Source organism: Chiloscyllium plagiosum, chromosome 14 (assembly GCF_004010195.1).
Source record: "Chiloscyllium plagiosum isolate BGI_BamShark_2017 chromosome 14, ASM401019v2, whole genome shotgun sequence".
NCBI lineage: Eukaryota > Metazoa > Chordata > Chondrichthyes > Orectolobiformes > Hemiscylliidae > Chiloscyllium > Chiloscyllium plagiosum.
Window position 1 is genome coordinate 13219765 of NC_057723.1, and position 14063 is coordinate 13233827.

General features: G+C 41.8%; 1 protein-coding gene across 6 annotated transcripts in view; it reads left to right on the top strand.

Annotated features, from left to right (window-relative positions):
* The window catches only part of rad50 (RAD50 homolog, double strand break repair protein), a 216201-nt gene that overhangs the window by 133091 nt on the left and 69047 nt on the right, over window positions 1-14063 (top strand). For all 6 annotated transcript variants that reach the window (XR_006313549.1, XM_043703202.1, XM_043703203.1 and 3 more), the window contains exons 24-25: window positions 1475-1617; window positions 7231-7364. Coding sequence is in view for 5 of the 6 variants with exons in the window: in XM_043703202.1 (XP_043559137.1) it covers window positions 1475-1617; window positions 7231-7364 (277 nt within the window). In the remaining variant the exon portion in view is untranslated. The remainder of the gene's footprint in view (window positions 1-1474; window positions 1618-7230; window positions 7365-14063) is intronic.

Here is a 14063-nt window from a genome sequence, read left to right on the forward strand (position 1 = left end):
TCAATCAAGTTTGTGAGACATGATTTCTCATGCACAAAGCCATGTTGACTATCCTGTATCAGTCCTTGCCTTTCCAAATACATGTACATCTTGTCCCTCAGGATTCCCTCCAACAACTTGCCCACCACCGAGGTCAGGCTCACCGGTCTATAGTTCCCTGGCTTATCTTTACCGCCCTTCTTAAACAGTGGCACCACGTTTGCCAACCTCCAGTCTTCCGGCACCTCACCTGTGACTATCGATGATACAAATATCTCAGCAAGAGGCCCAGCAATCACTTCTCTAGCTTCCTACAGAGTTCTCGCGTCTGATCAGGTCCTGGAGATTTATCCACTTTTAACCGTTCCAAGACATCCAGCACTTCCTCTTCTGTAATCTGGACATTTTGCAAGATGTCACCATCTATTTCCCGACAGCCTATATCTTCCATATCCTTTTCCACAGTAAATATATTAGTCAACATATTACTCTACTTGATATTCTAGCCCCCTTATCAAACTACTCCCTGCTATCACGCATAAACAGACAAAACAAAATTGTTGTGATGAGTGAAGGGGAAAACTGGGAAGTTCAAGGTCACTGTTTACATGATTTGCCGAGATGGTCTTCATGCTTGGTTGGACTTGTTGCTCCTAGACCTTTCCGTATCCAGGAATTTTGACTTACTTCCAAGAGGTTCAGAGTGACTGGTTCGCAGTTTATGGGTCAGAAGCAGAGCTTAAAGCAACTGATGAGGGGACATATATCTCCTTCATCCTTTAAGTGTGTTTCACTGCAGAGTCAAAGACAGCAGCTTCCTTTTCTCCATGGGTTAAAGCTGCCCATGTCTTGATTGGCCAGCAAGACATCTTGTCATGAGGCCCTCAGTAGGGAGGGCAATTTGCCAGTGTTCTCTCAAGTGCCTGATGGGCAGTAGATATGATGCACCTTCCTTCTAAGAGTTAGCAAAGTTGTCTTGCTCCTTTTTCAGGCAGCACATGAGCTACTCTTCAAAACCAGAAGGTTCTATCATGACCCTCTTACATTCACTGATTACACATCATCTGTTTCCTGCTATACCAGCTGCCATTCTTAATCTCAACTGATCCTCAACAAACCAGAAGTGGGCACTGGCAAGAACAGGATTTATTGCAAATTAATCATTTTGCTTGAGAAGGTGGTCATAGTCATCTGCCATCTTGAGCCATCACAGTTATAAATAATTAGCTGCAATATAAATGCAGAGCTTTCACTTAACATAGATTTAATACACTAATTTGATCAGCTTTAGATACCGGGACTAAATATTTTATAAACGAGCAGTACTTTAATGTAACACAATTTTCAAAGAATAATTCATATTTTTCTCTCCACATTTTACAATTATGGTCCTTAACCACGGTGTCTCTCACACTGCTTTGAATAGTAAGGACACAATGTGATCTTTGACTTTTCTTTGGGTAACCAAGGCCAGATTTGGGCTTTCTTTCAATAGATATTGAATATATTGAGATCCGTTCTGATGCTGATGAAAATGTGTCAGCCAGTGACAAAAGGAGGAATTATAATTACCGTGTAGTAATGGTGAAGGGAGACACAGCACTGGACATGAGAGGAAGGTACAGCGCTGGACAAAAGGTATGTCATTGATTTTTGTCTGTATTACTGCATCTTTGTGTTACAGGTACTTGAGAACATGTAGGTCACTCTGTGAAACAAAGGTCAATAATCTCATGTTTCCCATCTGAGGTGTTGAATGGGCAATACCTGATGGATTAGCTAAACAAGTTTTCTGTCAAAAGTGCAGTGAAGATGTTCTGATTTTTGTCTTGCACTTTTTAAAAATTCATAAGATACAATCATAGCATCCCTACAGTGTGGGAGTAGGCCATTCGGCCCATCGAGTTCACACGGACCCTCAGAATAACATCCCGCCCAGACCTACCTTTTTACCCTCGCTCTGTAACCTGTATTTCCCATGGCTAGCCCATGTAGCCTGCACATCTCAGGACAGTATGGACAATTTAGCATGGCCAATCCACCAAACCTGCATATCTTTGGACTGTGGGAAGAAACTGGAGCACCCAGAGGAAACCTGTGCAGACAAGGGGAGCATGTGCAACTGCATACTGACAGTTGCCCGAGGGTGGAATCGAACCCCAAGTTATATCTTTGTTGTGAGCATCAGTTTCTTCCCAGCTATCTTTCTTTTTAATACTACTGCTATCATCTTTCCAACAACATTTGTTTCTTTCAAGTGGTCTTTCTTCCTTATTCGCTAGCTTCTTATCTATTTTTGTTTTAAAATATCATTTTGAAATGGTCTAGATTCTCTCCTTTCACCAATCTGTGCATTTTCTTTAATCAGACAAAAAGACAAGCTGTGAACTTTTTCCACTTGTGGAATGTAAGTGTTACTGGCTGGCCAGCATTTATGTCCTCTCCCTAGTTGCCCTTGAGAAGGAAGTGGTGAGCTGCCTTCATGAAATGCTGCAAGCCCCCCCAAACACACACACACATTCAATTCCAACCTTGGGGAACTGTCTGTGCAGAGTTTGCACATTCTCCCCGTGTCTGCGTGGGTTTCCTCCCACAGTCCAAAGATGTGCAAGTCAGGTGAATTGGCCATGCTAAATTGCCCGTAGTGTTGGGTACATGAGTCAGAGAGAAATGGGACTGGGTGGGTTACTCTTCGGAGGGTCTGTGTGGACTTGTTGGGCTGAAGGGCCAGATTCCACACAGTAGGGAATCTAATCTAATCATCGTCCACCAGGTTTATTTGTAAATAAACCTGGTGAACTATAACCTAGTATTGTGCGATTTCTTTTTTTTTTAAAACTTCATCCACCCCAGTCCAACACCAGCACCCCCACATATAAAACATAGAACAATACAGGCCCTTCGGCCCTCGATGTAGCACTGATCTGTGAAACCGATCTGAAGCCTATCTAACCTTCACTATTCCATTATTATCCATATATTTATCCATCATGGTTCAAATTTTGGCACTACCCCTCAGATACTAGTAAGGATAATTTCTCAGTGTCAACAAGGCTGTTTCTGCCGTTGTTTGTTCCAGTGTCTGGGTTGATACCAGATGATCCTTTCAGTTTCATTTCTGAGATTTTGTAGCTATTGATACATCTGAATCGCTTGCAAGTCGTCCACATAACTTGTGTCTGGAGTCACGTGTGGGCCAGACTAGGGTGAGGATGACAGATTTCTTTACCGAAGGAAATTATTCACCCCAATGGGTTTTTCGGCAATGACAGTTTCGGCCCTATTCTTTCTCTGGCTATTCCTTTCCCCTTATGATACTTGTAGAATACCTCAGGATTCCTCCTAATCTTGCCTGCCAGTGATTTTTTTTTTTCATGTCCCCTTTTTGATCTCCTAATTGCTATTCTCGTGATTGAATTACAAAATGTTGGCTTGCAGGTGCAGCAGGTAATTAGGATGGTAAAAGGATATTGTCCTTCATTGCTGGAGGGATTGAGTTTAAAAACAGGGAGGGTGTGCTGCAGCTGTGTAGGGTGCTGGTGAGGCCACACCTGGAGTGGTGTGAATAGTTTTGGTCTCCTCATTCGAGAAAAGAAGTAGTGGCACTGGAGTGGATGCAGAGGGAGGTTCACTAGGTTGATTCCGAAGTTGAGAAGATTGGCTTTTAAGGAGAGATTGAGTAGACTGGGACTACACTGATTGATTGGAATTTAGAAGAATGAGGGGGATCTTGTGGAAACATATAAAATTATAAAAGGATTAGATAAGATGGAAGCAGGGAGGCTGTTTCCACTGGCAGGTGAAACTAGAACTAGAGGGCATCACCTCAAAATAAGGGGTGCAGATTTCTGATTGAATTGAGGAGAAATGCCTTTAACCAAAGTTGTGAATCTTTGGAATTCCCTGCCCCTTGAAAGCAGTTCAGGTGACCTCATTGAATGTTTTTAAGGGCAACGATAGATATTTGAATAGTAAAGGAATTAAGGGTTATGGTGAGCGGGCGGATAAGTGGAGGCTGAGTTCACAAAATGAACAGCCATGGTCTTATGTTCTGAAGACCCTCCTGGACTTTCTGTACTCCACTGGGGCTTTCCATGATTTGCTCTCTTTTTTTCTTTTAGTTCTGTATATTCCTTGACATCCAGGCCTCTCTTGGCTTGTTACTCCTATATTTCACCCTAAAGGGAATATGTTGGGTCTATACTTGCCACTCCACTCGCCCCCACAACCCCCGCAATTTCTTTTCAAATATCTTTCACTGTTCTGCAGTAGACTTACCCACAAGTAGCTGTTCCTCGTCACCTTTGGCCAGATCCTTCCTTGTTTTAATAATGATATGGAGGTGCTGATTTTGGAGTGGGGTGGATGAAGTCAGAAGTCACACAACAGCAGCTTATAGACCAACAGGCTCATTTGAAATATAAGCTTTCGGAGCGCTGTTCCTTTGTCCGTGAAGTAACATGTGACTTCTGACTTTGTCCACCCCACTTCAAAATCAGCACCTCCATATCATTATTTTAACTCCCACCCCACCACCAATCCAAAAAGCATTTTGGCAGACCATTTCTTTCCTTTTCCAGAACAAAGTTAAAATCTATGGTGTTGTGGTCACTATAATTAAAATGCTCCCTCTGCCACCTCGAACACTTGTTCAGCTTTATTCCCCAGAATTAAGTACAGCCCTGCACCATAGATCCTTGTTAGGATCTTCCACGTGTTGATATAAAAAGCTGTCCTATATATATTTCAAGTAATTTGCCCCTTCTAAACCCTTTACACTATGATTATCCCAATTAATGTTGATAATTGAAATCCCCTAATACAGTTAATCAATTATACACCTCAGTGAATTGTCAACACATCTGCTGCTCTATTGCCCACTGCTTGTGGCCTATAGTACACTCCTATCAGTATGACTGTCCCCTTTTAACATTTGCTACCCTTTTCAAAATATATGTTCTCCTCACTGCAGTAACTGACCCCTTCATTCATCAGATAACACCAGCTCCACTTTTACACACTTTCCTGTCTTGCCTGAAGATTCCACACCCTGGCATGTTGATTTGCCAATCCTGTCCCTCCGTCAACCACATCACTGTGATGGCAACGACATTGCAATCCCTCGAGTCAACCACACCCTTAACTCATCTGTTTTACCTATAATACGCCTGTCACGAAAATAGAGACCATCTAGTCTCACCTTACTTGCTTGAGACTCAATGTCTGTTCTCCCTGTGCCTGGGTTCCTTTTCTGAGGAAAAAGTGAGAACTGCAGATGCTGGAGATCAGAGCTTAAAAAAGTGTTGCTGGAAACGCGCAGCAGGTCAGGCAGCATCAAAGGAACAGGAGAAGAAGGGCTAATGCCTGAAACGACGATTCTCCGTTCCTTTGATGCTGCCTGACCTGCTGCGCTTTTCCAGCAACACATTTTTAAGCTTCCTTTTCTGAGGTATGCTGTGTCTCTATTGAACTAACACACTGTGTCCCCTTCCCCTGCTGAACTAGTTTAAACTCCTCCCAACAGCACTTGCAAACCGTCCCACAAGAATGTTGGTCCCTCAGTAGTCAAATTGTGATTGATAATCATAAAAAGCAGTCCGGTTCACTTCTGCCCTTTTAAGAAGGGTATCTGCCATCTTGAACTGATCTGGTCTATGGGTGACGCCAGATCCACAGTAATTTGGTTGACTCACAACTGTCCTCTGAAATGACTGAACACTATGTTCAAAGGATGGGCAACAAATACCCTGCTCCTAAAACACTCATTCCCCAGAAAGAATTGTTTTTAAACTCCCCAGAAACCAGGGGTTAACAGGCCAATATTTAGCTTCTTTTAAACCCAGACTGGCATTTCTCAAATACTTCCTTTGAGAAGCAAGAATACAGAAATTTATTAAAGTGACGGACTCACTTATTGCTATGTTTCCTGTGCTGTATTTCTTATTTAATAATTAAACTTTAGTTTGAAGTTAACAAAATTGCTGTTCAGATTTTCAGTTTCTATTCTTGTCTGTTTTGCTGAAGGTACGTTCAGATCAAATTGGCTGAAGCTACAACAGCCATGTATTGCTACAAGTTCTACAGAATAGAGATTTAGGGCTGAATATGATGTGTCAAACTGATAATGGCATTGCTCTAATAACTGGATTGACACCATTAACAAGGAATGAATTAAAAGTGTTCAGAAAACTAGCTTAATGAAGTGTTAAGTTGCTTATTGTAATTATTAGAATCAAAATGCTTAAAAAAACGAGAAATAAACGAAGGTGAAATATTCATTTCTTGTCGCAATCACCTTGCTGAAGTTAATTTTGATTAAGTAGTTAATAGATATTGTAAAGTGTGTAAAGCACCCTGGCCAACAGGTTCATGCCAGTGTTTATACCCAATCAAGCTGAGAGAAAAGTGTTGAGTAGGATTTGATACCATAGTGTCTCACTTACAGTCATTTTAAAAATGTTTCTTGGGATGTGAGCATCCCAATATTTATTGCTCATCCCTAATTGCCCTAGAGAAGGTGTTGTTGAGTTGGCACCTTAAATCACTGCAGTCCATCAGCTGTAGAGAGACACAGTGAAGCAAGTAAGGGAATTCCAATGTGAGTACCCAGTAACCCACAACTAACATCCATATGGTGGTTACTTCATTGTAGAGACTAGACAGTAAATCTTTCAAAAACACAAGCTACTTCAACCCCAACTAATAATGCAAAAGTAAAATACTACAGATGATGGAAGGTTGAAAGAAGAATCTTCCAAAGAGTTAGACTGGTTCAGAACATTAGCTCTTTTTCTCTGTCTGTAGATACTATCATATCTACTGGGTTTCTCCAGGATGGTATGTGTTTGGAACTCTCTTCCACAAATGGCAATGGAAGCTGGATCTTCAAATCTGAATTGTAAATCTGAGATTTTTTTCTTTTTCTTTAGCAAAGGTATTGAGGGATATAAGCCAAAGGCAGATATATGCAGTTAGACCAACAGATCAGCCATGATGTCATTAAATAGTGGAATAGGCTTGAAGGGCTGAATGGTCTGCTCCTGTTCTTATGTTCCTATTTTCTGACTTACTAATGGCGTTACGTATTCATTAATATCATTGTAAGATTAGTTTATCCAGTAGTACAAGTTTAATGTAAATTGCTGATAGTTTTGCACCAAATCAGATAGTTAAAGGCATTCGTAGGAAACTGTTCAGCCCATCATCTCTGTGCTGGTCTATTTAATGATCTCTTGTCATACGCCGTTTCAGGTCCTTGCTTCACTCATTATCCGTCTGGCTCTGGCTGAGACCTTCTGCCTGAATTGTGGAATCCTTGCACTGGATGAACCAACCACAAACTTAGACCGAGAGAACATTGAATCCTTGGCTCACGCCCTGGTCGAGTAAGTTTACCAAATTCTGTGACCTCTTGGAAAAATTTAATTTGCAGGGACATGAGGCACTCTGTATCATCTTGAACTTGCATATCACTTCGTCAATTCATTATCTTTCCTTCCACATGCTAATTAAATGTGTAACTGCATCACCCAGTACTCAGCCACATTGCCCAGGACTCCACTGAAGTGTCTTTTGACATTGTGTGCTGAAAGTTCTAACATGAGACTTGAACCCAAGATCTTTGGGTTCAGAAGCAGGACCACTGAGCCAAAACTGACACTTTCAGTTTGGATGTTTACATCTTTTTTTTATTTTCAAATTTCATGTGAACCAGTCTTCGAAACCACTCTTACAGTCCCCCATTATCTCTACCTTCTCAGGTTGCTTACCAGACATCCAATTTTGGGTGAACTGCAATTTCCTCTGACTAATCGTTGATAAGATGAGTGTCATTATCTTAGAATGTCGGACAATACCCTTGCCAGCAATTCTATCCCTTCCCCTGGGCACTGTCAGGTTAAACCAGACGGTGACCCTGTACTGAGATTTCGATTGCTTGCCCTGTTTTATTGCACTGAGGCTGCCCAATTCCACTTTCACAGCATCATTCACTATCATACCCCGGTCTGTCCGCTGCTGAAAACCCTCATCTATGTCATAGTGCCCTCCCAGCACAGCAATTCTGATGCCTCTTAAGCTGGCGTCCTTCATCTCACCCATTCAAGATCACAGCATTCTTCCAGCACAGCAGAAGGCCATTTGGATTGCTATATTTGCAAACTCTCCAAGTGAGCATCTCCCTCCCCAACTCTATCCATTTATCATAATCGTAGTCTCAGAATGAGGGCTAAGCCATTCAGAACTGCAATGAGGAAGAGTTTCTTCACTCTGAGTTGTGGACCTGTGGAATTCTCTCCCACAGGAAGCTGTTGGGGCCAGTTCATTAGATATGTCCAGAAGGAAGCTGGACGTGGCCCTTGCAGCTACAGGGATCAAGGGGTGTGGGGAGACAAAAGGAATGGGACACTGAGATTGCCTGATCAGCCATAATCATATTGAATAGCAGTGCAGGCTGAAAGGGCCGGATGGCCTACTCCTGCAGAGATTTTCTGTTTCTAATCAAATTCCCTTTTGAGTACCTCAGTTGAGCTTATCTCCACCACAATTTCAGGCAGTGCATTGGCTATATGAAGAAGTCTCTCTTAGTGTTTTTATTTGGAGTACTGTGTGCAGTTCTGGTCGCCTCACTTTAGGAAAGATGTAGAAGCTTTGGAGAGGGTGCAGAGAAGATTTACCAGGATGTTGCCTGGAATGGAGAATAGGTCGTACGAGGATAGGTTGAGAGTGCTAGGCCTTTTCTCATTGGAACAGCGAAGCATGAGGGGTGACTTGATAGAGGCTTATAAGATGATCAGAGGAATAGATAGAGTAGACAGTCAGAAACTTTTTTTCCCCGGGTACAACAGAGTGTTACAAGGGGACATAAATTTAAGGTGAAGGGTGGAAGGTATAGGGGGGATGTCAGGGGGTAGGTTCTTTACCCAGAGAGTGGTGGGGGCATGGAATGCGCTGCCTGTGGGAGTGGCAGAGTCAGAATCATTGGTGACCTTTAAGCGGCAATTGGATAGGTACATGGATGAATGCATAAGCTAGGACAAATGTTCGGCACAACATCGTGGGCCGAAGGGCCTGGACTGTGCTGTATTGTTCTATGTTCTATCTATGTTCTATTGCTTGTTTTGTTCATTACCTTAAATCTGTGCTCCCTCATTCTTGATCCTTTTATCAATGTGAACAGCTTTTGCCTTTCTGCTCTGTCCAGACTCCTCATGATCTGAGTACATTGATAAAATCTTCATCTCAATGTACTCTTGTCTAAGCTCCTCCAGTCTTTCTGTGCAACTGAAGTTGTTGATCACTGGGACTTTCTAAACTCTCTTTCTCTCACATCTTTTCCAAACTGTGGTACCCCAGAGCTGGATCTAAACGCCCCAATTGAGACCAACCCACATCTGACAAGTGAAAGCAAAACACTGGAGGCTGGGAATGTGAAATAAAAACAGAAAAGTACTGGAGAAATCGATCAGATGTGTGGAGAGAGGAACAAAGTTAACCATTGAGTCCAATGGTTTCTTCAGAATTAGAGTTCTGAAGAAGAGTCGTTAGACTTGAAGCATTAAGTTGTTTCTGTCTGTACAGATACAGCCAGACCTGCTGAGTTTCTCAGGCAGTTTTCTGTTCTCACATCACACAAGTTCCAGGCAAAGCCCATTTCCAAAATGAGAGGATTTAATCACTTCCCCTAACTAGCTATTTATTTCTGATGATGCAAAGATCTTCGGCAGATTTGTAGCCACATGGATCATTCACTTCGTCTACGCTCCTGACATCTTTCAGGGATATTCAGAAGCAGCTTATTCCCCTTGCATAAGAACAGGAGCAGGCCATTCAGCCCCTCAAGCCAGTTCCACCATTCACTGCGATCACGGCTGATCTGTGGCCTAACTTTATATAACTGCCTTTGGCCCTAATCCCTTGATACGTTTGTTTAACAAAAATGAGTCTATCTCAGATTTAAAATTAACAACTGATCTAGCATCAGTTCCTGTTTGTGAAAGAGAGTTCCAAACCTCTACCACCCTTTGTGTGTAGAAATGCTTCCTTACAGCCCAACTGAATGGCCTGTCGCTAATTCTCAGACTATGCCCTTTAATTCCAGAATCCCCAGCCGATAGGAATAGTTTCTCTTTATTTTCTTGTTAATATCTTGAAGATTTCAGTCAGATTACCTTTTAACCTTCTAAATTCTAGAGAAAACAGGCCTAGTTTGTATAATGTCTCCTCAACTTCTGAAGTCCAGGTATCGCTCTTGGGAGCTATGTTTTACTTTCTTCAGAACCAGTACATCCATAATAAGATGTATTTCTCTCAAAGATTAATCTAGTTTATTCATTATTGACGTGCAAGATTTACAATGAGATTTTTACCAAACAGCTGCTGATTAGATTGAATTCGAGCACATTTCCCCTTACTAAGTTGTGCCAGTTTGATTGTAACATGTGTGAAGGATGCTTGTAAAGAAACTTGGATTATCTAGTTGATAAGATAATATTCAGGGAGGCTATTCACAATATATATGAACGAGGGAGATTACTTGGTGACGGAATAAAATTAAACATTTCCTACATTGCTGATGACACGAAGCTCAATGAGGTCATGAGAAGGATGCTGAGAGGCTTTAAGGTGATTTCGACAAATTGATTGTGTGAACAAACACGTCAGATGCAATATAATATGAATAAATGTAAAGTCGTACACTTCAGTGCGAAAAACAGAAATACAGAGTATTATTTAAATGGTGTTATATTGGGAAATGTCCGTGTGTAATGGTGTCTTTGAAATACTAGACAATAAAAGACAGATATCCGCAGTAAGCAATCAGAAAGTTGGATTGCATGTTGGCCTCGTTATCGAGAGGATTCAAGTGCCCGAGCAGGGATGCCTTACTGCAGTTGTACAGGGCCATGGTGAGACCACACCTGGAGTATGGTGTGCATTTGTGGCCACTCTGCCAATGAGAGGCTATTCTTCTTCAGTGAGAGGGAGTGCAGTAGAGGTTCACTCGGCTGGTGTCTGGGGTAGCAGGAATCTCATAAGAGGACAGATGGTTCAACCAGCCCTGTATTCACTAGAATGTAAAAGAATGAGAAGGGATCTGATGGAAATGTATGAAATTATAAAATGTCTCAAAAGACAAGCTGCAGAGGGGGATCTTTCCCCTTGTTGGGGAGTCTAGAACCAGGGATCACTGTCTCAGGATATGGGAAATGGGGTAGGCCATTTACAACTGAGACAAAGAAATAATTCTGCACTCAAAAGGGAGGCCATCAGCCTCTAACACCAGACTATTAACCTAGAAACTCACCTGGGTTTCTCGAACATTAGTTTCGAATCCCATCATGGCTTTTATTGAATTCAAATTCCAAAGTTTTAATTCAATTTTTAAAAATCTAGAATTAAGAATCTACTGAGCGCTATGAAACCATTGAAAAACTAATCTGGCTCATTTCAAGGAACGAAATCTGCTATCCTCACCTAGTCCAGCCTACACGTGACGCCAGACCCACAACAATTTGGTTGATTCTCAACTACTGTCTGAAATTGTCCAGTGAGCCACTCGGTTATATCAACCACTACAAAGTCTTGACATAAAACTGGATTGACCAGAAGTGAGATGAGAGTGACAGCCCTTGATGTCAAAGCTGCATTCAACTGAGTGTGGCATCAAGGAATTGAGGCAGAACTGGAATCAATAGATATCCGAGGATAAAGTCTCTGCTCATTGGTGTACCTGACACATAGAAAGATGACTGTGGTTGTTGAAGGTCAATCATCTCAGCTCTAGGTGTCTCTGCAGGTGTTCCTGAGGGTAGCATTCTATGCCCAACCATCAGCTGCTTCATCAATGACTTTCTGTCCAGCATAAGGTCAGAAGTGGGCGCCAACAATTGCATAATGTTCAGCACCATTCATGACTTCTCATATTGAAGCAGTCCATGTTCAAATGCAACAAGATCTGACAAATGGCAAGTAACTTTTGCACCACACAAATGTCAGGCAACAATCATCTCCAATAATCACCGCCCCCATGACATTCAACAGTATTGCCATCACTGAATCCCCCACTATTAACATCCTTAGGTTACCATGACCAGAAGCTCAACTGGACATGCCATATCAATACACTGGCTACAAGTCAGAGGCTAGTAGCTAAGTAACACACCTGACTCCCCAAAGCCTGTCCACCATGTGGACAAGGCAGGAGTGAATGGAATACTTCCCACTTGTCTGGATGAGTGCAGCCTTAACAGCACTCAAGAAACTTGACACCATCCAGGACCAAGCAGTCTACTTGATTGACGTCACATCCACAAGCATCCACTCCCTCCATCGCAGACACTCAGTAACAGCAGCTTGTGCTATCTACAAGATGCACTGCAGAAGTTCACCCAAGATCCTTTTACAGCATCTTCTAAACCTGTGACCACTTCCATTGAGAAGGACAAGGACAGCAGATGGATGGGAAGACCACCAACCACAAGTTCACCTCCAAGCCACTCACCATCCTAACTTAGAAACGTATCATTGTTCCTTCACTTTCATTGTGTCAAAATCCTGGAATTCCCAGTCTAAGAGCATTGTGGGTTAGCCTACAGCAACAATTCAAGAAGGCAGCTCACCATCATCTTCTGAAGGGAATAGAGATGGGCAATAAATGCTGGCCAGCCAGTGACACCCATGCCACATATGAATAATAAACAATAGTGAACTTGTGAATTTGGATACTAGAGAAGGCTATTAGGGCTTGTTACTGAGTATGTTCAAGAAAGAGATTGATAAATCTGTAGATATTAAAGCCATCAAGAGACCTGGAAATAGAGTGGGAATGTTCTGTTGAGATAGAGAATCGACTGTGATCATGTTGAACAGCGGCCTATTCCTGCTTCTAGTTTCATTCTTAAAATAGTATGTATCTTCCCATCTACCCATCCTGGTAAGAGTACATGTCTAGTGTGGTGTCCAATGTTTGGTTCCATTTATCTTCAGATCAGGTCGATATATTTTATATCAGTGCTGTTTCATCCAGAACTGACCAAATTAATTAAACTAGTTTACAAAGAATAATCATTCAATAAAAAAGGAACTCTTTACAAGATGCACATTTGCACTCTGACAGCAAATTACATCTTTGGTCATGGGCAGTATTATTTTTCTCATTTTGCAGGTGTCTTGCATTGTGCAATTTATTTCAAACTCTGGTGGTTAGATTAACCTAAGCAAAATGAAAATTCAGTCTGAATTCAGGATATTCGACAATTGTACTAATACTAATGAATGTACTTTTATGATTTAGAAGATTGAACACATTTTTATTACTCATTTTAAAGGTCCTCAAAAGGTCATTCAGACTTTTAAGCACAATTTTATTGGCTGTCTCACTATCCTCATATTTTCTAATCCGCAATTTGAGATGTACCTTCTGAACATATTGCATTGCTGACATTAATTCTAAACTGTGAAGGTGTCTGTCATCAGAGGAGAGGGATGGTGGCCACTACTCAGTATACTGGGAGAATTCTTCCATTCGTTCACTGAATTAATTCATAAACAGCCAGTTTAAAGTTGAGCCATGGTCATATATGGTAGAATTTGTCATAAGTTGCATTAGAACAGGCATGGTCATTCATCCACAATGTAAAAACATAGAAAATTGGAACAGGAGTAGGCTATTTGGTCCTTCAAGTCTGTCCCACCTTTCAATATGACCATGGCTGATCATCCAGCTTACTAGGCGGAGGTGGGGTACTGCAGATGCTGGAGATTAGAGTCAAGATTAGAGTGGTGCTAGAAAAGCACAGCAGGTCAGACAGCATCTGAGGAGCAGGAGAATCAACGTTTTGGGCAAAAGCCCCTCATCAGGAATGAAGCCCTTCATACATCTCATTACCCTAGTCCTACTTTCTCCCTGTAGTCTTTGATCCCTTTTTATTAAGAATTATATCTAATTCCCCCTTGAAAACATTCCATGTTTTGGCCTCAATTGCGTTCTGTGTTCGAGAATTCCACAGGCTCACCAGTCTTTGTGAAGAAACTTTTCCTCATCTCAATCTTAAATCGCCTATCCTTTATCTTATAACCCCGGT